The 25,945-nt window shown below is 42.9% G+C and overlaps 1 protein-coding gene across 1 annotated transcript; it reads right to left on the bottom strand.

Annotated features, from left to right (window-relative positions):
• Window positions 1–179: 179 nt before the first annotated feature.
• Window positions 180–24,645, bottom strand: WRNIP1 (WRN helicase interacting protein 1). The gene is made up of 7 exons (XM_036087305.2): window positions 23,604–24,645; window positions 21,211–21,402; window positions 19,765–20,006; window positions 6,539–6,768; window positions 2,311–2,466; window positions 1,510–1,589; window positions 180–914 (listed from the first exon to the last, which is right to left on the bottom strand). The coding sequence occupies exons 1-7, from the start codon at window positions 24,420–24,422 to the stop codon at window positions 639–641; spliced, it is 1,995 nt and encodes a 664-aa protein (XP_035943198.1). The 5' UTR covers window positions 24,423–24,645; the 3' UTR covers window positions 180–638.
• Between the last annotated feature and the right edge of the window lie 1,300 nt (window positions 24,646–25,945).

Raw genomic sequence — 25,945 nt, 5'->3', positions numbered from 1 at the left:
CTATGTAGTCCTTTAAAAATTAAAATGGATTTTTACAAAGATCTAGATTTCTCACTAAGCTTTCCAACCTTCTCACCTATGGGCATTTTTCTTTCCCAGTATTTACCTACCAACATGTGACGGTGACAGATGTTGGTAGCTAGGATCCCAGGTGGGAAAGATGTGAAAGAACTGAAGAGTACTTTGAAATAGTTTTATTGGCTCATAAGACCTTTGCATATAAAAAAAATACCCAAAACACTATGCAGTATTAAATCACAATTACATTTTTTTACCAATTCGAACTACCCTGAATATACATCTTTTAAAGAAAAAAAATCCTACAGAACTGAATTCTGAAATGACATTATGACTTAAATACTATGACAAAATAGATAATTCCTTATAACATTAATTCATTGCACAAAGCTGCCAGATATTTTCATAAGCATAACCATTGCACAGAGTGCAAATGAACACAATTTCAATGTTACACATTTAGTTGAAGTACGTGTGCCTCCACCTAAGGAACTCTGACATTTCTGGCACAAAATGTTGGTCTCATTTAACTTCCCCCGGGCAACCGACTTCACAATTCAGTTACTCTTGCTCTCCTTAAAAAAACAGACACATCCATCTGCTGTCAAAGCCTACGAGAGTCAGCATCGCCTCTGCTTAAAGAAATCGACTCCTCTCAATTCCTCCGGCAGGTATTCCTGATCCACAGGCTCGCTGTACATGGGGTTGTACTTGTAGCCCTTGCCGTAGCCCAAATCCTTCATCAGCCTGGTGGGCGCGTTCCTCAGGTGCAGCGGGACGGGGGGCAGGGGCCCCTGGTGGTTCCGCAGGCATGCTTTGACGTTGTTGTAGGCGCTGTACACCTCAATGGACTTCGGGGCTCTGGCAAAATAGACTACACACTGGGCCAGAAGCACCTAGGACAAAAAGGAAACATTATGAAGGTGCCAGAAAGTTTCTGTCCTGTAGCATATTTTATGACCTCTCTACTTAATTCTGAAAAGATTCCCAGTGTGCTTTTGTTATCCCCCTTTTATGCCTATAGTCAAGATAACCACTTGTGATGGAGAGAAGAAATTCCTACAGGAGGCGAGAGGCTGAACCAGACCAATGATTTACTTTTTGTTGTTGTTGTTAAACAGAAGAACTTTTATTAAATGAATTTTTTCTTAAAACCCCAACATGTAAAACATAAATATGAAGCTGCTCTGTTTGTGGCTGAATTTATAGAAACTTCCTGTTCAGCACTTTGAATACTTCTGCCCCCAGGAAAGGCTGAGCACTTCCTCTGAAACCACAACTACTGAAAAGTTTCAAAACATGACCTTGTTGATACCTAAGGTCTCCCCTCTCTCTAGAGTCTAAGCTTCTAAAATGGGAGTTAAAAAGCCAAGCAGCTTCTTCGGTGGGCCCGGACATTAAAGGTGATAGCAGGACATGTGTTCAAATCCACAAAGGGACATGGCACAAGAAAAAGGAACTGATTTGCAGGAACTGAGCTGATTACTTTACCTCACATTCGGGCATGCCTATAAAATGACAGCCTTGGTAGGCAGCAACTGCTTGTGTTAATGCAGAAGGGTCTGCGAGACCTGTCACACACATGGAAAGACAAAGGAAAGTTTAAGTCATAACGCACACTCCCAGCCAGACCTGTCTACGAGCTGCTGCGACCAGAGATCACCACTGTGTGTAGACGTTACTGACCACAAAAATCCCATTTAGCAAAACGGACTCTTCTCTGATCTCACTAGCTTATTTGAGAAATATTTACTGAGTGGTGTCAAGAATTGTTTCCTCATGGATAAAAACTACACCTAGCAGGAAAAATACGAGAGTATGAATGACAAACGTGAGGAGCCAAGGCCATGCGGACAGGCACAAGGACACATTAAAAGCAGAACATCTACTACACCAAAAAAATGTCTTTCTAATGTTTTTCTTTATACAGTGTCCAGAATCTTCCATTTCTATTTCAGAAGCTCTCCAAAGCCGTCCAATGAAAACCTGAACATGTGACTGCAAAGCATTTAAAATATTTCTTTTATTTCAATGCCCATGTTAGAAAAAGCAGTCCTGAAGAGGAAACAGATAATGATGACTTCAGGAATACAACCCCTCAAAAGCACATACACAAATGCCGAGAAATAAACCAGTGAGTTCATGCTTGTCTTTTTCTCTTCTCCTTCCCTGTCCGCACGGTACCAAGAAATTCCTAGGCCCCAAAGCGGTCGCATTCCTGCCCCCCCCACCCCAAGCACGCAACCCCACCGTCTGTGGACACCAGGGTCTGGTCCTTCCCAGAACACTCACCTATGTCCTCGCTGGCAAACCTCACCAGCCTCCTGGCCACATACAGCGGGTCCTCTCCTCCTTCAAGCATGCGCGCGAGCCAGTAGAGGGAGGCACTCTGGTCTGAGCCCCGCATTGACTTATGAAGCGCAGAGATGCAGTTGTAATGCTCTTCTCCTAGATACCACAAAAAGGACGTGCTCAATTACGGGCAGAAGAGGGAATCCACAGAGCTCACAGGCGGGTCATCTAAGCCATAGGTTTGTTTCAATTGGTTGATTTTAAGGAAGCCTGAATAAGGGACCTAGAAAAGCCTGGGAGAGTGAGGTTTGACCGCTGTCCTCAAGCTGCTCAGCGGGCGGGCGCGATGCCACGGGTGCGGGATGCTGGAGAGACCGGAGCAGCTCCGTGTGGGGCCTGTGGGCCTGTCTAGTAATCCAGTCAGCCTCAGAGCAGGAGGCTGCTGGAGCACCTGTGCGGCCCATGCTGAACCCGAGCAAAGACCCGGGGGTGGGGGGACAAGGACAGCCTCATGTGGAGAGCTGCTTCTCCTGGACCTCAGTGGGTTGCCACAGCCAAGAGGTGGAGGGGACTGATCTGATATTCTGTTTCCATGTGCCCCTACTGTCATTTTGAGGAAAACTGTCCCTGGGCCTGGCTGGAGCCATGAGGATGGAGAGTCAGTGACAAAGACAGCTATTACAGACGGCCCAGTTGTTCCTCAGTGTCCTTTCCAGCTGCCTTTCTGGTATCTGAAGGCTGCGGTCACTTAAATCTGGTGTGGGGATGTCCATGTGGCAGGATCCCAGAGGGCTGACACAGGAACTAACAGCTCTCACGTTGAAAGCTCTGTAGCCCCTCCCTCACCACTTGGGTCTCCCCTCAACTTTTCACCCAGGATTCACATGCAAACAAATCAGTGAAATGTGCTTAAAAAAAACATATTTAAGAAGAGAAATTTCATGATTTTCTGACCACAAACTCTTTCCTAAGTTTGAGGAGAGAATAGTCTCCTCATGAATGAAAGCAAGGGAGTTATTCCTATTCGCATTAGTCCTTCCTGGAAAGCACCAAGGTGGACAGAGAGACCATGACCTCCTTTGCACAGCATCTGGGCCCCAGGAATGAGTCCCAGCAGCTGACCATGCTGGTAAGACCATCCTTGGCCTTCATCTGAAGACAGCATGGGACAAGATGCTGGCCTGCCAGGGAGGAAAGACCCAGGAGGCTCAATGCAGGTGCCTGAGCACCTCCCGTTCAGGAAGAGGGCGGATCAGTGGTTTTCAGTCCAGCCAGCAGATTCCTGTAGACAAATGGACTTGTCATCTATCTCCGGGCTTCCTACCTAAGTCACAATGTCATGGAGACAGGCTGGGAAAGGGTTCTAGGTGAAATCCACAAGGTCCTGGCCCCATTCACAGGCCTGGCCACCTCGTAGATATATGGGAGATGAAAGAAGCCACTTCTGCTCCACTTTCTGTGAAATGTAAATAAGGAGGTGGCAACAAATCTCCCCTACACAAAGATTACTCACTGTCTCATACCTTTCCTGCAGGTCGACACTGAGAGGCAAATAACAGTGAAGAGCATGGGCTCTAAAGCCAGGTAGCCTGGGTGTGAGCGCCAAACTTCTTAGCCACGTGACCAAGAACACGGTACTGATCCTCTCTATGCCTCGGGCAGCTCATTTGTAAAATGGGGATTAAAGACTAGCTGGCTTTTAGGATTCTGAGTCTCAAATAATGTATGCCTGGTATGGAGTAAGCACTACAGAAACATTTAAGTGTTAGATATTACTCTATGCTAGCTTCCATTTTTGCTTTTATCATATAACATTTTTTAAACCTAAAATTTCACATTATTTACATAGAACCCTGACCTCAATGCAAGGCAGAGAACCTGCTCTCATTTAGGAATTTCTTCACTCTGATACAGAAATATGTGAGCTAGTTACTGGATCCTACAAGTGGGTAACTATATACTAGATGACATTAAAAGAAATAATTAAAATCTCGGGACTGGGGATTTTTGTCTCACCAGAGTTATAAAAAGACCCAGGAGTATAAGCTAGCAGGTTTCCAGGGCAATGCTTCTATCATCCCTATTTATGGAACACAGCTTGGAAGAGAACAATTCTCTAGGATCTGAACTGTATTTATGAGTGTCTACAGATCCATGGTTGTACTGCTACACTACAGTGGGGCCGTGGGGGGGGCACAGTCACATTAAGTGTCAGACTTGTAGAATGTGTGGGTTCTCAAGGCCTGACCCCAGGCAGCCTCCACTGTCCCCAGCTCTTCCTGGGGCAGTGCAGAGCTATAGAGAAAGTGATCCCCATTGTGCATGGTTCCCCTGGATGGAATGTGAGCCTCGAGAAGCAGAAACCCTAGGACTAGACATGTCCAACATCCACGGTGTGCGTATGGGTGTCTGTGAGATACTCACGTGAGTGTGTGTTACTGTGTGTGAGTGAATATGCTCTGGTGGGAAACTGGTGACCTCAGGCCAGGGCTGGCGTGGAGGCAGCACCAAGAGTGGGGCAGGACACAGTCCTAGGAACCAGTCTTATACCTGGGGCTGGGAATGAGTTTTACCACTTGCTTTGTGAACCAAGGCAAGTTTTTTATCTGTGAAACGGAGGTAATATTAATAACTACCTCCTAAGGTTATTTTGAGAATTAAAAAAAAAAGGACAATATATATAAAATACTCAAATATTCAGTATTACCTAATGTTATGTTAAATGGTAGCCTTTTGATTTTTAAATGACAGTCTGATAAAATGTGAAAGAACAGTTCCAGTCCATCTAGTCAAAATGAAGAGTCTCCTTTAGGACACGTACAAAGGAAAGAGACAACTGTTGCTGGAACCCCCAGAAACAGTGGAGAGTCCAGCACGTGGGAATATTTCTACCTCTTAAAATTTTAAATTTTGTTCATATCCTCCATTCTTGTATTTGGCCAAAAATAAAGCAAAGCTCTATGTCCAGAACGCTTTACTTTTCAGACTTTTCAGCATTCCTATGACATTCAGGAGTACAGATAGCTGGCCACTTGGGATCTTCGGGCTGTGCTAGGAGAGGTCCTGCCGAGCAGCACATTCACATCAGAAAGGAGCCAGGACTGTTTGTTAAATGCCTCTGAGGAGTCCTTGCGAATGTGTCCCTAGTACTTACTAGCACCCTCCACCCACCCAGCTCCCAATCAGCCGAGGCACACTAAGGCTGACGAGCTTCTGCCACTTCCCCAAAGTCACACAGTGTTCTGTTCAACTCATCAGGAGGCAGTGCCTGGAACCCAAAGTCACTCTTAAGCTCCCCCACCCCCCTTCTCTAACCAGTTAAGAAGGATTCTCCATCATCAAAAAGCATTTTGGAATACTGTGGACAAAGTACTGCCTCTGGATACCTGGACTCTTCAATGATCAGCTTCCTGTTCTGGCACAGCTTTGAAAGATGTGGAAATTATTCCCGTTACTGCAATATGACTCTATCCAGAATCACACAAACACTCAAGCCCCAGAGTCCAGCCTAATCTACCATAGGCTAATCTTCATCACCCATCCCTCTTATAAAAATTTACAACTGTGCTGTGCTTATGACATTTAATATTGCCAGGTCATGGATCTAATAAGAGTATGTTTCAAATCTGTTATCTGTAAATGCAGTTCTACAAAAACAGGTAAGTGTACACAGCAAAATTAATTTTTTAAAAAAGCTATTACAACCAAAAACATCACATCAAGATCCACATAAACTTCATTTTTAGTTGGGACTGTAGAAATTACGGCCTTTAATTCTCATTAAACTAACAGAAATAAGTCACTTATTGTAAAAGTCTTCTTGTTATTACTGCCATTGTAAGTGATCACGAAGATTACTGTCAACTGTGAATGTAGGAGCTTTCAAAAATGTTTGTATCTTAAAAGGCACTACCAGAGAGTAATGGAAAAAATACCTACCTACCTTACAAGGTAAGTTTGAAGCCTGCAGTTTTAAACACGAAAACTCCTCTCAATTCTTACCAGGATACCTTCTGCTCTGTGCCTCTCACAAGAAAGATCAGTCAGGAAGCTAGGTCTTTGAAATCAGGCTCTGAGTTGGAGGTTTAATTCAATAACCAATATGGAGATCCAACTGAGAATCAAGTTCATGTTTTGAACTCAGCTGAAAGTCAGAAGCCTGGGATGGGAATGTGTGGACACAACTTATTTTATTAAAGTTCCCCTCTTTTCACTTTCCGTTACTTACCTGCTCGGTCATATAAAATATGAGATTGCTGGAGGCCTTCCTTGACATCATTTTCAGTGATCAGAACTCTACTGGGAGAATAGGTTTGCCCACTTTTCTTACAGAACATCTTCCTCGAGCTTAACCTGGCCAGCACTGCCAGCTGTAGTCCATTCAATCCAGCTCGGGCATCCCCGTCGCTAAGATAAGCCAGAGTGTCTACTGCTTTATCCTCTATGAACACGGACGGCCTGCAACACAAACAGGGTTAGTTACCATCACTTTCATGTTCGACACTTCTCGTGCTGTAGCACTTCTTACAGAACAGTTCTGTCTTAGCAAGGTCATTAAAAAGCTACCTTAGTTCAAGGCTCTTGCTCCCTAACTCATGTTGTCAACATGGTTAAGCATTATCAAGACTGGGAACTGACCTGACCTCGAGTCATGAGATTATTTTACTGTATAAGCACACACACATTAAGCACGTATGAAGGAGACATGGAAAGATACATGGCTTCTCTGGTTCTTTCCTACAAGAGTGAAAACTACAGAAACACTAGGGCTTCATTATAGTATCCAGAAAACATACTTCAAACACAGTGTACATCCTAACGAGACAGGTATGCTCAGATCACTTCCCAAACAGGGAAGGGCCAGGACTGCATCATGCAGTTCAAGGCCCTCATTTTACAAACAACCCGAGTCCCCACTTACTCTGGACACAGCAGGGCCTAGAAGCAAACCTCTGGGATTTTGGCCCGAGGCGTGCTTCCAAGAGGGTATTAATCACCTAAAGCCGCACAGAGTAGTGGAGAGGTCACTAGCCTGGGTATCCATCAGAAGACTCTGACGGAACTTGGCTGTAAGACCTGAGGTAAGTCACCTACCCTCACATTTCCAAATGTGGACCTTCATGAAGGTCTAATTAGGATTGGTTCTCAAGTCTAATTCAGCAAACTTTTCTATTTCTAGTCTAGTCAGACAAAATATCTCACATATTTAGTTACTTAGAGGGGTCTTACTAATTCTTGTCTAGCTGCTAGCTGCACATTTGCAAAGCAAAATATAATTTTTCAAAGTTAAAGCTCACCCATGTCATTGCCAACCTTCAGCTGAAAATGTCTCTAGTAATTAATAAGCCAAATAGGACTGTCCAAATCAGCTACCCAGAAAACAAAGCACAGGCACCAACTGGGTTGGGCCAAGGCAGGGCGGTGGGGGTCCAGTCCAGGAAGGGGACCCAGCCTATGAAGGTCTATGCATAATACACCTACCTGCTACTTCGCTTTAGTGAATAGCTTGAATTACACTAATTTGCATTCAATTCACTAATAGATTTGTTTCTTTTTTTTTTTTAAAGATTTTATTTATTTGAGATAGAGGAAGAGTGAGTACAAGGTGAGGGGGGCGTGGCAGAGGGAGACGGAGAAACAGACTTCTGGCTGAGCACTGAACCTGACTCGGGGCTCGATCCCAGGATCCTGAGATCATGACCTGAGCCGAGGGCAGAGGCTTTAATCGACTAAGTCACCCAGGTGCCCCTCGTTTCTAACATCTTAAAGACGACCTCATCCCACCCCTTATTTACCAAAGCCAAGACTTCCAGTTTCTCATCTATCACTACACATAAGGCACCTGTTTTGTCTTAGCTTGATAATGAATGACTCTCTCATCACACTCCTCCTCACAGCTGCCTGGGCCCCAGGAACCATGGTTACAGTTCAGAAGCCCATCTTCCTCCCCTCCTGGCCAGATAGATATTCAAAATATACACCAAGCCCGTATCACTGGCACTTTTTAAAGCCAAGGAAGCATTTCTCCAACAGATATTGTTTAGCAGATTCTAGATGATTTGGAAGAAAATGACAGACAATACATACTCAAGAAAACATGTTAGGAGGGACTAACGTCAGAGGGGGTGCGGTAGCAACCGATGTGCCTGAAAGGGAAGGGCACTCCTGAGGCTAGATTACAGTACATTATCTCTGAGTGTGTGCATGTGTGTGCAAACACGTGTTATGTGGCGGTGGAAGTGGGTAGAGAAAACCAAAATTGCCTTAACATCTCATTTCAGCCCCAGAACTAATAAAAGCCAAGCCTTCCATCTCCTTGGAAAGCTTCCTAGCAACAAAGAGCCTACAGGATCATTTGTAGGAAAAAAAGGAGTAAAGCAGGAGCCCTAATCAATCCTAACTGACTGAGCCATCACAAGGAGTGAGGCCATTTGTTGATCACATTTGTCATCTCTCCATCCCCACTAAATGTTGAGGCCTCAAGGATAGGAATTATGTTTTATTCCTTTTTTACATCTCTTGTGCCTGGGAGACAACAGGCATTCAATATCTGCACAATAAATGGACTAATTTCAATTCTCCCCATAATCTCAGAATGAAATGTTTATTTTTTAAAAATTATAACATATGGGAAAACATAAAAAAAAAAAACAACCAAAAAAAAAAATCCTTTTCTGCGCCACCTAAAGATTAACAATAGCTACTAGGTCATTTGTCGAATTTCCTTTATGATGTAACCATCAATCTTACAACCTAATTTTAAAACAAAATTTGGATCATACTATATATAGTTTGCATCCTTAACAAATAATACTCAGAACTCTAAATATTACTTTTTTTATTTTAACAAAATGTACAAATCACCTATTGCTGTACTACCTTAATGTTAGTATTTTGGTATATATCCCCTTTCTATGGACTTGTCCACTGTATATATTTAGCGGCATGAAGTGCTTTTGGGACAGAAAAAAGACAGGTGTCCTTATACACCCTAGCATTGACTCTATGGCCTCATTTCCATTGGTCTTCATGCAAAGGCAGCGAGTAGGCCTTAATAATTACGAGAAGCCAACTAACAGACTGAGCCACAGATTTATAAACAGCACAATGTAAATAGGCCTCTCAATGGGTATTTTATGTGGTTGGAAAATAGGATCTTTCCTTCAACTTTTAAATTCTTAACCAAAGTCCGAATTATTCTATTGTTACCTTTTTAATCAGGTTTGGAGTCACAGGGAGCGGGAGAGCAGCCACAATAAAACCAGAGCTGAGAGCTTTCACCCAAGTTCCCACTGTTCCATTCTCCCTCCCCCTTGATATGATCCACATTCCAAATTTCACCCCCGCCCAAAATGAGGAGTATTTTTAAACACAAATGAATCTGTCAGCAACTCTGTTCAAAGTAATAAAAGGTGACTGCTGACGGCACTCACAGTGGTCACACAAGCAATTTACCAAATGGAATTTTGCTATTAAGAACACTGTACAGGATGTTCAAAAGGCTCTACCTATCCAATATACCTTGAACCCCAGTTTACAAGACCTTGGTTCTGAAAAGTAATAAAATGTGTTAAGATATCTTGAGATCTTAGAAGAGGGAGCACATGAGTGCTCACGCCAAGGACAATGAAATAAGGAATATTATATTGATATTTGCAAAACTCCTCAGCAAACAGTAACTATTGCACACATTATCTTGGAAGAGCGCTCCTAGTCCAGAGGCATTATTTTAAAATTTAAGCATAAACTTAGAAAACAATGGTTAAAATTAAGTGCATTGGAAAAGATCATATTCCCAGTTAACAGATGTAGAAATTAAAGATTTAGCCTTGTTTCTCTAACTGAAGAGAAATGCTTTCATCTTAGCAGGAATATGGGAAGCACACTGTAAAGACAACTTCTTCCTTTCCTTTTCATTTCCAAGGGCCTGAATCTTTCTGCACACTGTTTTTGTGGTGGATGATACTGGGATTTGGAGAATTCTTTTTAGATGGTGAGCTGTTTAAGCTGGAAGAGGAGTGAAAATAAATGAAAATGTACCTGTTATTTCATGGCAGAACAAAAGAGTATGTATGGCTCAGTTAAACTCTCTCTCCATAAATTACAAAACTATACTCTGTGAATCTCTTTCACTAAAGACAAGGAACATTCCATGGTCAGGGTAACAACTGCTCAACAGTGGTCCTCAACCAGGGATGTGCATCAGATTACAGAGAACTATCTTAAAATACAGATGTGTAAATCTAATCACAGATTTACTGATTCTAAAATCTCCAGGGACAGACTCTGGGCACATGTAGAGCTACCCTTCAACAATGTGGGGGTTAGGGGCAATGACCCTCAACACAGTCGAAAATTCATGTAAAACTTCTGACTCCCCTAAAACATAACTACCAATAGCCTACTGTTGACAGAAATCTTACCAATAACAAAGACAGTCAATTAACACATATTTTGTATGTTATCTGCATTACATGCTACAATCTTAACAATAAAATAAGCTAAAGAAAAGGTTATCAAGAAAATCATAAGGAAGAGAAAATCCATTTACAGTGCTGTTCTGTAAGAAATATGTATATAAGTGGACCCATGTAGTTCCAACCCATGTTATTCAGGGGTCAACTATATTTTCAAAATGTATTCCTGGTAAATGTGATGCGTAGATGTGGTTAAAAGGCAATACTGCTAAATTATAGATAGGAATCTTTTGTTCCTAATCCTTTACAAATTAAAAGTATTGTTCTTACATGAAGAAACACAGAGAAAGATTCAAATGTTAATATTCACCAGTAGCATTTTAACTTGGTTCTAAATGAAAGCAAGTGACTCACTTAACTTGGTACCTAGATCCCTTCTAAACTGAGTACAGGCACATCTCCCTTACCTTGCTTCATTTTATTGCACTTCACAGACACTACATCTTTTTACAAATTGAAGGTCTGTGGCAAGTCTGCACTGAGCAAATCTATCGGTGCCATTTTTCCAATAGCATTTGTTCATTTCATGTCTCTAGGTCATATTTTTTTTTTTAAAGATTTTATTTATTTGACAGAGAGAGACACAGCGAGAGAGGGAACATAAGCAGGGGGAGTGGGAGAGGGAGAAGCAGGCTTCCCGCCGAGCAGAGAGCCTGATGTGGGGCTCGATCCCAGGACCCTGGGACCATGACCTGAGCTGAAGGCAGACGCTTAACGACTGAGCCACCCAGGCGCCCCTCTAGGTCACATTTTTTAATCCTTGAAATATTTCAAACTTTTCATTATTATTTGTTATGATGAACTATGATCAGTGATCTTTGACGGTACTATTCTAATTGTTTTGGGGCACCACAAACCACACCCACATAAGACAGATAACTTTTATCAACTGACAAATATTTGTGTTCTGACTGCTTCATCAACCAACCGTTCCCATCTCTCTCCCCCTCCTCAGGTTCCTCTATTCCCTGAGACACAACGATATTGAAATCAGACCATTTAATAACCCTATAGTGGCCTCTCAACGTTCAAGTGAAAAGAAGAGTTGCATGTCTCTCAGTTTAAAAACTGGAAATGATTAAGCTTAGTGAGGAAGGAATGATGAAAACCAAGACAGGCCAAAAGCTAGGCGTCTTAAACCAAACAGCCAAGTTAAGAATGCAAAGGAAACTCTCTTCAATTCTGTGAAGGCTGAGAGAGGTGAGGAAGCTGCAGAAGGAAAGTCTGAAGCCAGCAGAGGTTGGTTCATGAGCTTTAAGGCAAGAAGCCTTCTCCATGACATCAAAGTATAAGGTGAAGCAGCAAGTGCTGATGTAGAAGCTGCAGCAAACCATCCAGAAGATCTAAGGTCACTAATGAAGGTGGCTGCACTAAACGGCATTATTTTCAATGTAGAGAAAATAGTCTTCTATTGGAAGAAGATACCATCTAGGACTTCCATAGCTAGAGAGGAGAAGCCAAAGCCTGCCTTCAAAGCCAGGGTGGTCTGACTCTCCTGGTAGGGGCCAATGCACCTGGTGACCTGAAGTTGAAGCCAATCCTCCTTTATTATTCTGAAAATCCCAGGGTCCTTAAGAATTATCCTAAATCTACTCTGCCGTTGCTTCATACATGGAAGAACAAAGCCTAGATGACCACACATCTGTGGACAACATGGTTTACTGAATATTTTAAGCCCACTGTGGAGACCTACTGCTCAGAAAAAAAGATTCCTTTCAAAATATTCCTGCTCATTGACAATGCACCTGGTCATCCTGAAGTTATGGTGGAGATGTATAAAGAGATAAATGTTGTTTTCATGCCTGCCAACACAACATCCATTCTGTGGCTGATGGATCAAGGAGTCATTTCAACTTTCAAGTCTTATTATTTAAGAAATACAACATCTTGTAAGGCTAGAGCCTCTGATGGACTGGGCAAAGTCAATTGAAAACCTTCTGGAAAGGATTCACCATTCCAGATGCCATTAAGAACATCTGTGATTCATGGAAAGAGGTCAAAATATCAACATGAACAGGACATTCATGTCAGGACATTGAGAGAAGCTGATTCCAATCCTTATGGATGACTTTGAGGGGTTCAGGACTTCAATGGGGGAAGTAACTGCAGATGTGGTGGAAATAACGAGAACTAGACTTAGAAGTGAAGTCTAAAGATGAGACTGAAATGCTGCAATCTTGTGATAAAACTTGAATGGATGAGGAGTTCCTTCTTACGGAGGAGCAAAGAAAGTGGTTTCCTGGAATGGCACCTACTCCCAGTGAAGATACCGTGAAGACTGTTGAAATGACAACAGAGGATTTAGAATATGACATAACTTAGTTGATCAAGCAGTGGCAGGGGGTGAGAGAATGGACTCCAATTTTGAAAGAAGTTCTACTGTAGGTAAAATGCTATCAGAAAGCATCACAAGCTACAGAGAAATTGTTTGTGAAAAGAACAGTCAACTGATGTGGCAAACTTCACTGTTGTTTATTTTAACAAATTTGCGACAGCCACTCAACCTTCAGCAGCCACCGCCCTGATCAGTCAGCAGCTGTCAACATCAAGGCAAGACCCTCCACCAGAAAAAAGATTAAGACTTGCTGAAAGTTCAAATGATGGATAGCATTTTTTTAGCAGTAAAGTTATTTTTAAATTAAGGTATGCACATTGATTTTTTAGACATAATGCTATTGTATATTTAACACACTACAGTGTAGTGTAAACATAACTTTTATATTCACTGGAAAACCAAAAACTCATTTGACTCACTTTATTGCAGTGGTTTAGAACCAAACCCAAATTACGCCTGAGGTATGCCTATGGTTAGAAATATGCCTCAGAAACCGGCCCTCCTGAAGTCAAGCTGGATGATCTTGAACACATTCTTACACCTTTTTGTGCCTCAGTTTCCTCATCTAATAAAAGGAGGTAAGGATACCTATATCGAAGAGAATCATTCTAATTAGCCTATTCAGTAACATACTCTCTAAAATTGCAAATCTTAAAAGCAGAGCCCTCAACTCTGCTGCTTCCAGGATAACCAGACTAAATATAACACAAAACAAAACTACTTTCTCCAAAAAGAGAGAACATCAACTTCACAGATGACGCCCTGTTTGTGTTTAATTCCATGGCAGCACACATTCCCAATTACACTATACCTTACACCTGGTAGAGAATGGGGGGATGAATAGTGGCCTCAAAGATGTACCTAAATCCTAATCCCTGAATCTGTGAATTTAGCCATATTAAGGATTTCAAGATGAGATCATCCTGATTTAGTATGAGCCCTAATCCTAAACGTCCTCATAGGAGACAGTAAGAGAAGACAGAGACACAGAGACAGCCATGTGACGATGAAGGCAGACATTGGAGTGATCCTGCCACAAGCCAACGAATGCCACGAGCCACCAGAAGCTGGAAGGACAGACTCTATCCTAGAGTCTTCAGAGGGAATGTGGCCTGCCGACAGCCAGATTTCAGACTTAGAGCCTCCATAACTGTGAGAGAATAACTGTCTATTGTTGTAAGCCACCCAGTTTGTGATACAGGTTTTCCCCACTATCCGAAAGTAGAGGGTTCCTTTGAAATCTTTTGCAAGCCAAAATGGCATAAAGTGAAAAGGCCATTACCATTAATTTATAACGGAGATTTTTTTAGTGTTCCCAGACCCAAAAAGTGACCTCTCTTAGGCTTTTCTGAGATCTTAGGGCACATCTTGCTAACAGATACACAAAATAAATTAAGATAAAGCACACGCTCACAGACATGATCCAAAGCTATGGTGGCGCGATTCAAGATGTTGAGTGTGGTTCCCGGGGAAGGAGCTGGGTGGGCGCTGCCTCTATAAAGGACTCACTGAAAAACAAGTGCCGAATGCTGTTTTTGCTTTTTGCCTTTTTTTTTTTTTTTTTTCGGTAAGAGGGAAAATCCTCTTCTGATTTTCTCCATGGATGTGAAGTGGTATAATGTGAACTTTCAGAAAGTAGAGGATACCCATAATTTGTGATGGCAGGAACAGGAAACAGATGCAAGGTCAGTGAGATTGACTGGTGTTTCTTTCCGGTTGCCATTATTTTTGTCATCATTTTCGTAACATATTCTTATATACCTTTTTTTCTTTATAGCAAACCATTTTTAAGGAGAATTATTAAAGTCCACTCTAACTAACTAAATCCACAACTCATTCCGATCAGTACTTTCTATTCTGGTGTTCCACTACCTTTCTCTCCATTCAGCGTTTAGAAAAGATTATTTTTGAAAGGCAGGCAATAATATTAATATTAATAATATTAATTAATAAAATCCAACCAAACCAGCCTGCAGCCGGTCTGTGCGGGCTCTTCTCTCCCGGTGATTAGAGAAAAGCCCCAGTCTCAGAGTCAAGCCGCAGCACCCTCACTCCAGCAGGACAGAGCCATTTTAACTTCCAACCAACTGCTGGAACTGCCTCGTTGGACAGCAACAGGGCAATCCTGGCTCCTCGCTCTATTCTCCTCATACCCACAAACAAGTGCACTGTTATCTAGCCCACAAACAATGGATTCTTTAGGGGTGTTTTTGAATATGCGTGTGTCTTATTATCTAGAATCTATAACCCTTCAAAGCAGCGAGTTCTCAGAGTGACTAAACACTAGTTCACTTTCTTATTGCCAGCAGCACAAGGTCACTGGATGACAGACCATGGATTTTTTTTTTTTTCCTGGTCTCCGAAATTAATCCAGTGCAGACACCATGCTTCACAGTTTGTACCATGTGACCAAGATGCTTATAGTAAACTACACGAAAACTGCTGATTACCCAAACAGACCAAAAGAACTATGGTATGGATAATTCAACATAAATTACCAGCTTACCTCTAACTTTCTCTTCACAATCAAATCACAAATGAGTACAGAGTACTACTTTGCAGATGTCTCACTAAAGCTGTGAGGTGGTAAATAGGGGACTAGGGATGGGGAAGATGCTGTTCTTTGGCTCTTCTTCCTTCCTGTTGCCTGGAATGCAGATATGATGGCTAGAGCTCTAGTAGCCACCTTGGGGCATGAGTAGAAGCCATGTGCTGAAGGTGGTAGAGCAGAAAGATAAGGGTCTGGGTCCCTGATGATACGATGAGGCTGACTAGCAGCTGCATTTTTTATACTTCTCTACCTTCAGACTCTTTTACATGAGAAGGAAAATTCTATCTTGTTAATGCCAGTTAATTTGATTTTTTTCCTGTTACATGCATCCAAACCTAATCCTAAATTGTTCAATAACGTTGAGTACTCCCTCCTTGCTGAAGCTCTTCTCTGTGGAGCATCCTTCTAGTTTTCCTACCTTTCTAAACTTTGTCTCTTCTCCTACACAACAAATGCTGACAAGACCTCAACTTATACCCTTAGTTCCTGGCTCTCTTCAGCTCTCCTATTCAAACACATGGGCTATATGTTCTCTGAAGTGCTGGTGGCTCCCAAATCTCTGGCTTAAACATCTCTATTACTCTCCTACTTCTTTACCTAACTGCCTAGAAAACCTCTCCATATGAATCATCCAGAGGCCCCACAAACTGAACAAGTCCCGAACTGAACTCCACACCTCCTCTGCTCCTCTTCCTTAAATCCCTCTTGTCAAAAGTGCAACTATTTGCCCAGTCACCAGGTATGAGAATCATCTTAGACAATCCTTTTTCCTCCCTCCTCACACCTAGGCTCACAACCCGACTTTGCAACTTCTCAGAGCAGCTCCTGCTTTTGTTCAAGTCACCTGCATTTGTCATTTGTCTTCAGCACCACTGCAATAGCTTCCCAACTGGTCTTCCTGCTCCCTGGTGAGGGGTAGGGAAGATGGGACTTGACTCCCTCCAACCCACCCTCTCCAATGCTATTCTCATCTTCCTAAAATGTAGAGCTGTTATGTCACTCTCTTGCTCAAAATCTTTCTATGGTTTCCCATAGCTCTCCACATCACTTACCTTATCTTAGAACACAGGTCTTTCATAAATCTGGCTCTGCCTCCCTCCCTGGCTTCATTGACCATCACTTCCTCACGCCCACTCTTCCACTCAGCTATAATGAATGGATCATACTATTTATTACCACCGTGACTTTCAGGGGCCACATTCCCTTGCCAAAATGAGCTTTCCATTTCATCTAGTTAAATTCTGCTTATCCTTCAAAATTCAACTCAGTATCCCCTCATCTACCAGGTGAGAGATCTGATTTCACATATTCTAGATGCCGCTTCTCTATCCTCTACCACTCCTTGGTCATAACTCAATCACAGCATGTTCCTGGAAGCCATTCACTTACCTATCTCCTTATCATATACTAAGCTCTGTAAAGGCACAGGAATGTGCTATTCAGCACTCAGCCAATGCCTAGCATATGTAGGGCCTTCAATTAATGCTGAACAAATAAAATACAGAAGGAAAAATTTAAAAAGAACACTTTTATCTTACTCTAATGGGAATCCGTCATGTACAAACACATACTAGATGAGAACTCACAAGTCCTCAAGAAAAACCGACAATTAAGGATCAGCCTGACTAGTGTCCAGACCAGTACCCGCTCAGCTCCTCTCATGCGCAGCCGTAAGTAGTCTAGATCTCTCTGTAAACTAGGGCACCAAAACACAAGACTACAAATGCACTCATGGTTTCCCAGAGAAGTAATTATTTGGGGTTTAGTCTTTCCTTCTAGCTAAATTAGTGTAACCAAATCTAATTTATGTCCACAAGAATGTGTATACATTTGAAGACAATCAATAGATGTGAAAGTACAATTTTACCTAAATTGAAAGAAAACAATATCCATTTTTAATTCTCCATGGCAACTGGGGTAGTCAGATGCTTCTGTTAGGAAATCACTTACAATGTAAGAGTTCTTTTTGTGGCCTATGGCATCTCCCAACTTAACTTTCTTGTCAGAATTACTAACAAGTAGATCAATTAATTAAGCTTAATAATCTTTAATTTCATTCTGTTTGCTTAGGCAATAGTATTAAAGACAAAGGTTCTCGATACCTGGGCAATGGGGCAATCATCCCTTATGCTGGACTACCCAAAAATAAAATTAAACTATTTTTCTCATATTGAAAGTTAGAATTTATTCATTCACAAACCATTTACTAAGCATGTATACACTAGGCACTGTGCTGGGAAATATGAACAAGGAGGACAAGTTCTTATCCTCTTAGCCCTCCCAGGAAGGGGAGGGGTGGGAATTAGAAAGGAAACAAGTGAATAAAAATAAGTTATAATTAGGATCAATTCCAAATGAGTGATAGTGGAAAAAGCAAACATCTATTGGACATGGCAGGTTTTCTCTGACTGAAATGCAATTTTAGCAGATTAAGAATCATTGGCTCACTTTTGTATCAGGCTCCCAGTCTCAGTAATAAGAGAAATCTTAATTCTTTTACTTGATCCTCTCAAATTTTACTGTGCATGCAAATGATTCAGGGATCCAGTCAAAATGCAGAAATCCTTTTTAAGATGAGCTCCATGATTCTTCTACTGTCCTTCTCATTTCACCTAATTATGGCATGGCAGTGACTGGGGAGAGAAAAAACCTGAGGGTACCTGAATAACAATTCCATGAAATCATGACATGACTGAAATCAATAAAACTACCCTAGATTAATAAAAATGCAGGATATATAGTTGTAGATATATTATGATAACCAGTACCCAGAAATAAAATACACAGGAATATGCTGGGATATTTGTTCCTCTGCCTTTCCATTTTTATCAGTTGGTTGTATGAGTTTTGTAGTGAAAAACACTGTTTACAGGACAGCTATACTAGATGTGAGGACTGGCTGTATGTAGCCCCTTTTAACCCCGACAAGGGCCAAGCACACAAAGGGCCCCTAAGTATGGATACACTTAACGGATACCAGCAAGTTCCATATTTCTTTTAAGCCACAATTTTGATGGCTATGCCATCACAACTCTACCCTAAACTGATGTGACTTTGTTGCACCTGGGGGTCCTTGGCCATGTTTCAAGGCTTTGTGAGGCACAGCATAATTCCTCCTAGATGAGAAGGGGCAAATGGAAGAGGCCAGACACACAAGGAGAGACTCTTGAAACTTAAACCCTGAACCTAAAACTATGTCTTGTTCTTTAATCCTCATAGAAGAGTGGCTCCAGAACTTGGCCTCAGGGCAGGCACCAGCAGCTGTGGGGTCCACAGCATGAAGAGGCAGGCATTAGTCTCTCATCACACCAGATTATGTTCCACTGTGTTATTTCAGTTGACACATGAATAAACGACATCTGAAGAATATATCTGAATATAAAGTTAACCTCTAACCCAAGTAATCTAATTGATTATACACTATATATATACTCTGTGTATTAATGAACTCACACAGTACTCATGATACAGAAATAGGTTGCCAAAAGGAAAGAGAGAGCTTTTAATGTGTCATTTTCAGGTAAGATTTCTTTACTTTTATAGAATTGAGCTTGACTTTAAAAATGTGCAAAAATAATTCTAAAAAGATTTAAAAATTGTTATGATAACATTTATATTAATTTGTAGTTAGTACTTCTAAAAGAGGAATAAACTGCAGGAAAAAAGAAATTGGAATCTGAATATAAATCTCAAAAGATCTGTAGGTTAAGCCTATTCCATGAAAGAAAATAATCAGTAAGGCTTCCCATAGTCTTCCAAGCCTTATAAAAAAAGTGTTAGGAAAAAAACAAAATCCTTAAGCACAAAAGCAAACACCCAAGGACTGAAATAATGGGCAAAACAATGTTAAAACTTGAAAAATTAGATGCACCCCTTAGAGGGCTATAAAATCCATCTTAAAAAAAGGAAATGTTTGCAGAGATACATTTGGTACAATTGAGCACTTTCCTCCATTCTTGTTTTCATTACTAGATCACCATTTCTTCTCTGTCCCCGCCCTCTCCTTACTGCCGTCCAGCCCTTTCTGGCCCTCTGCCAGGGGATTCTCTGAGAGGTGTGTGCCCCCAGGATACTGCCCGCAGTCAACTTACTCTGAACTGCTGTTACTGCTGTGGCTCAGAGGGTCAGTGGGACGGCTGGAGTCTAGGACGTGGATTCCCAGTGAGTTGATTGCCCGCATTAAGATAGTCACCATTGCCTCTACGGGAAGCTTCTCAAGAACAATAACCCGACAGCGGCTTAGGAGAGCAGCATTGACCTGGAAGGAAGGGTTTTCCGTGGTTGCCCCAATCAGAGTGATCGTCCCACATTCCACGTGAGGAAGGAAAGTGTCCTAATCATGGGAAGAAAACAGAAGAAATTGATTCCAGTCAACAACCTGCAGAATCCTATGTAAGTTGCCCATTCCTTCCTTTTCCTAGTTTTCAGTTCAGGAACAACAGCTTTATATTCATTGGAGATGGATGCACTGTTGGGAGTGGAAGCACTCATGCTTTTTAAGCCAAAAACACACCTTTTGGACTGTGAATGTCTAAGCCTGGCCACCTGCTGGCACACTAACAGCTCAAAGTAGAATTCTAACGTAGTTTCAACATAAATGATTTTTTTACTTAGAAAATTATCTTCTATCCTAAGGCTTCTATCCCAACTGGCCGATAGCTTAAATACAGCAGCTATTTAAGTTTAAGAAAACACAAAAACATTAGTAATTCTAAAATTTTCCTCTGGAGTACTCAATCATAAGTTATTCTTCCCAGCAAACTTGGTAAATATGCCTTGGTGAATATGTAACCACTGGATGTTGTCTTACAGGGAAGAAATGCTAAGATGAGTCAATGGTCTAATGAAACTGAAAGTGATAACATCCTGTCAGAACTCTGAAGAGTCTATTTAAAAAGAGATTCAGATAAAAAAAAATAAAGAGAGATTCAGATCAGTAACAAAAGCTTAGTAAGGTTTTATAAAATATTTCTATCTCTGATTAAAAAGCATTAACACCTATATCAAAGAAAAAAGTGTACTTGAAGAAAAAAGTTAATGTTTACTTAGGATACAAAAGTGACTTGGCTTTGTTTATATAAATAAACTGTCCTTTTACTTTTATTTCAGAAAGCCGTTTAAATAAGTAGTGGGGATTAGCTCTTGTAACATTCACCCTGCTGAGAGCCTGAGGTCACAGAAAACACTCTTTAATTTTGAAAATAAAAAAGTAACACTGTATAGGGGAGAAGTTTAAAAATATTAAAATAAGGATCTTAAAATCAAGTTAAATTGCTTATAGCTCAGGACCATACTAATAATTTCATTTATCAGATAGAGAAAAGCATTTTCTTGTCACCAAAAAACACTAAGAAAAAGTGGGGAAATAGGCTCAAAGGAGATGGGCTAACAATCTATACCTCTCTATACACAGAAAATTAATGATAATGACAGTCCTTACATTTGCATAGTGTTTTATGCTTTTCAAAGTAATCTCACATACTTTATATTCACTGTCATGTTCACAATGACCAAAAGGTAGAAGGAAGTTAATATACCTGCTGAGATTTATTGAACCGATGAATCTCATCAATAAAAAGGATGGTTTTCCTTTTGAAAAAACTCTTTTCATTCTGAGCTTGTTTTATGACATCTCGCACATCATTTGTCTTGGCATTTGTTGCAGACAATGTCACAAATCTTATGCTATGTTTCTTGCTGTTGTTGGCTATGATGTGAGCCAGAGTAGTCTAGAAAATATGACACACAGAGTTTGGAAAGCTGATCAGACACAGAGAGAAAAGCACCCATGGGCACCAACACAAGCAGCATCAGCACTATTTACCAAGCAACTTGAACTCTAAAGAATGCTCAGCAGCACAGATACAATCCGAAATACCACAGCACATTTTTAAAAAATTAAAAAAAAAAATGTTAAAAATAAAACAGGAAAGTAGCTAAACGTTAGTCTAATCCTGACCTTTTCTCCTTTATACCTAACCCTGTTTGATTCCTTTTTTGGGGACTCTAAGATCTTTGGAATCCCCATGAAGAGTAGCTGTCTTGATTTAGCAGAGCCTGAGTGACAGCTGTGACCTCTTCCAGCCAAGAAAGCATTACTGTTGAAGGACTAGTTGTAGAAATGGAGTGCAGAACCACAGAATCAATCAATTCTACAACTGGAGGCTCATCAGTGCAGCTTAGAAAAGGAGTGAGCCTTTGAACTGAAAGGCCAATGACAACTACCTAGCATTTCAGATGACTGCATGCTGCCACCTCTGAATGTCTACTTTGGAAGTAGATTAAACAATAGCACTTTGATCATGTTAGCAGTTACGAGAAGACAATGGCGAGATCCAAGGAAACCACTGCTCAGTGCCTGGCATTTACCAGGTGCTCCATAAATGTGCATATGCTGTTATTAGTATCATTATTGTTAGCAAAAAAGTATAATAGTAAGAATGAGAATTAAAAAAAAGTGTGTTTAATGAGAGGGACAAATTTGGTCCTGAATGAATGGAAAGGTGCATTTTATTTTCTAAAATTTCTATAGTACCATTAAGATACTGTGGCTGCTGCTTCATCAAATCTCGGCCTATGGGCTCCCACACCACATATGCCTAGGCTTGTGACCACCAACCACTATGCTGAGCAGCCCATCACATCTCTTGTGTGGCGTCTTCTATTAGTTCACCCTACTCATTTTCCTCTGGAGTTTTTTCTTGCCATCTAGTCTGCCAACAGCTGATTAGCCATTCTCATGACCTTATGTAAAGATTTTGTGAACAATGACTAATAATGCTCTCGCTCAATCTCCTAAATGGGGTAGCAACTAAATCTACTACCAGGTAAATTATTTGGGATAGATATGATTTATTCCTGGCCAAAGGGAAAGTATGAGCGCGAACAAGAAGGCACAAAATGCGCAAGATGCATTCCGGGAACTGGAGCAAAGGAAGGTGTGATTAAGTTGGAGATGAAGTCGGAAAGAAAACTGGGAAAAATCATCAAAGCCCTTGTATACTAACTAAGGAGTGTGAATCACAAAGCTACGAGGGCCCCTTTACGTTCTGATACTGAATTTTGCCTTTTACTCACAGGTGCTCATCTTCCTCTCTCTTCCTGTGGATAGAAAAAAATCATATATTTAAACACCTCTTAGCCTTCTCTGTTTTGCTTAACTCTGCCACTGTTTCTCAAGTGTTCTCCAATGATATGTTTTCTAAACCCCAATATCTGAACCACCTTCCTCTGGACATGTGCTAATTCCTAACAAGGTACATACAACTGGACACCAAAATGCATAGATGTTTCTTCTCTAAAGTAGAAAGCATAGTGAGGATAGTTACGGAAGTGCTAGATGAAAACGACTTGGAAAGGGAAAAGAGTTTTCATATTAGTCTTGTTAAATAAATATATCCTCAAGGATAAATAAACATCAGTCTGTTAAATAAACCAACAGCTAGAGGGAGGGAAGAGAAACACAAATGAAACAAAAAAAATCTTGATCTTTCGCCCCCAAGCTAAACCCACGTACCTACAAATTGAATATACAAACGTTCCTCTGCAATTTGTAGCATGTCATTTTCTTGAGAATTGGGTCATTAATGGGAGGGTGGGGGTACACGTTGGAACACAAAGATCAAATCTAAGAGTGCAAATATTTTTGTAAACCTTTGAATTCAGACATCTTCATTTTGAAAATGACCGGAAAACGTGTCTTACAAATCTGACGGGGTGTGTCTTTTTCACACCCATCACTAACTCCACCTGTGGACTAGGTGCTGCCCCGGCTCAGATGGTATCTGAGGCCCTGCCCTCAGGTCTCGACATCCACGGTGGACGCGCGGATTCTTCGGGGACGGCCTCCGCCACGGCTCTCTGACCGTTAGATCCACGCCCGACCCGTACAGATCAATACTCAGAACCCTCCTGCCAAGGCGGCACTCACCTTGCCGCAGCCCGGCGGGCCCCACAGGATGAGGGAGGGGATTTCGTTCGTCTCCAGGAGAGACCGGAGCAGCGTCTCCTGCCCCACGGCTCTGCTCTGCCCGATGTAGTCCTGCAGCGTGTCTGGGCGCATCTTGTCGGCCAGCGGCTTGCCCTCCAGCATCTGCCGAATCTCCTCCGCCGCCAGCGCCCGGGCGTGCGGGCGGCCCCCACCGCTGGCCCCGAAGGCGGCGGCGGCGTCGGCGGCGTCCGCATCCCAGTGGCCCGGGTCGTCCTCGCCGTCCGCGTCGGCGTCCCCGTCGCCATCGCCCACCGCCTCTTCCTCCTCCTGCGCCTCCGCCTCGTCCCAGCTCCGCGGAGACGCGCTGCCCGCCGCCGCGGCCGCGGCCGCCGGCCTCTTTCCCGAGCCCTTCCTCCCGGGACTGCTGGAGCGGGCCACGGGGAAGTCGGGGATGAGGCGGGCGCCGCTGGGCGTGGGCGGCGCGTCGTAGCTCTCCCGGCTCTCGGTCTCGCCGCCGTCGTCGCCCTCCTCGCCCTCTCCCTCGCTGCTCTCGGCCGCCGTCGGGGTGGCCGGCTGCTTCAGCGCCGAGCTCTCGGAGAGCCGCCGCCTCTTGGCGCTGGGAGGCGAGAGCCCCTTGGCCCGCTCCCCGGCGCGGTGCGGCCCGGCCGTGGGCTCCGCGTGCCCCGCGGGGTTGAGCAGCAGACAGCGGTCCAGGTGCGAGTTGATGTGCGCGGCGGGCATCATCTGCTGGCACACGGGGCACTGCACCTGGTGCAGCTGCGACAGGAAGGGGTCGTCTTCCGGCCCGCTCACCTCCATGGTGGCCGCCGCCCTCGCCGGCGCCCGGCGCGGCCGCAGCAGCCCCTGCGCACGCCGAGGGCTCGAGATGCCCGCCGCTAGGCCCCGCGCCGCGCGACCCTCGCTCGGGGAGGTAGCAGGACGCGCGCGGGCCGGGGGAGGGCGCCGCTCATGCCTCACGTCCGGAGCTTCCCGCGTCGGCCCGCCCTCGGCCGGCCGCCGGCGGCGCCTCGCGCGGCGCGTCGGGAAGAGTAGTCCGCAGCCGTTTAGCTCAGCCGCCGCTGGAAACGTCTCGCGCGTCGCGTCGGGAGGTGTAGTCCGCGGCCGTTCAACCGAGCCACCGCTGGCCTCGCATCCCTCAGCCTTTCGGGAAATGTAGTACACACTACCCCGCCCTGGCCGCTGCGCGTCCACTTCCGGCCGGCCCCGAGAGCCACCTTTGTGAGGGGCCGTGAGGCCGACGGGTTGCGCGTGCGCAAGAGCGCGCGGTGGCGAAAACGGCGCCCCTCCGCGCCCTTCGGGGCCTGTGACACCGGGGCGGAGTCCGTGACAACGCGCCGAGATTGCACCTGGGAAAGCGGCTTTTCACACCCAGGGAACTGAGTGGGCGTGTGGGGAGGGGTGGGGAGGCCCACGACAGGTTGTTTCTAATTAAAGGGAAATGGGGAAAACCCCCAAATCCTGCAGAAGAAAACTGGACAAAGGACCTGAACAAAAAACAATGCAAGCAACTACACGTCTGAAAAAAATGTTTACGTCAGAGAAATGCAAATAAAGAGAACATTCCCCCATCTCACCCCCTTTTTGATTTTTGGCCTTTTCATCCAAGGGCTTTTTACTTGAAGCACAAACTTAGATGCTTGTCTCAGTCTGCTATTTAAGAGTTAAAAATTAAAAACAGACTTAATTCTAAAGGAGGGTTAGCCAAGTCAGGTATATTTACTCCCACAGCAATAAAATGTTAGGCAATCAGTTAAAATTAACGTTATAGGCAGTGACAGATAATGCCCGCCATAAGAGAAAAAAAAAAAATGAAAATAAAAAGTGTATTACACATTTTCAAATGATAGGGTTACCATTTTCTGTGATTTTCTACTTTTCTGTAAACCTCTCCTTCAAAAATGTATCAGAAGCATGCATTTATTTTTTTGGTATTTTGGGAGAAAATAAATTGAGGGAGAGTGAAGAATGAAAAAATAATGAATTTTAGGAAAGAACGAACTTTTCTAAAAGTTGACAAGAATGAGATTTTTATTTAATCTGCACCAGAACATCTCCATGAAACTTATCCCAAAGCAAATGCCTAAGGATTTTATGTCTCTTTATGCAAGATGATTTTACAAATAGGGGAATGACTCTCGAGGCACTAGAAGTAGATAAAGAATAGTAATCAAAAGACAGGGTAAAGGAAGCATTGTTTCTGTTGATACTGGATGTCAAGTGTGTGGCCCAGCCTCCTGGTAATTGTGAAAAGGTGTGAGATCTGATTTTTTCATGGTTTTCTGACTAGATATGTTAGTTTCAAAAATAAAATTAATAGAAAA

The sequence above is a fragment of the Halichoerus grypus genome, chromosome 9 (assembly GCF_964656455.1).
Source record: "Halichoerus grypus chromosome 9, mHalGry1.hap1.1, whole genome shotgun sequence".
NCBI lineage: Eukaryota > Metazoa > Chordata > Mammalia > Carnivora > Phocidae > Halichoerus > Halichoerus grypus.
This window is presented reverse-complemented; position numbering and strand designations above follow the sequence as displayed.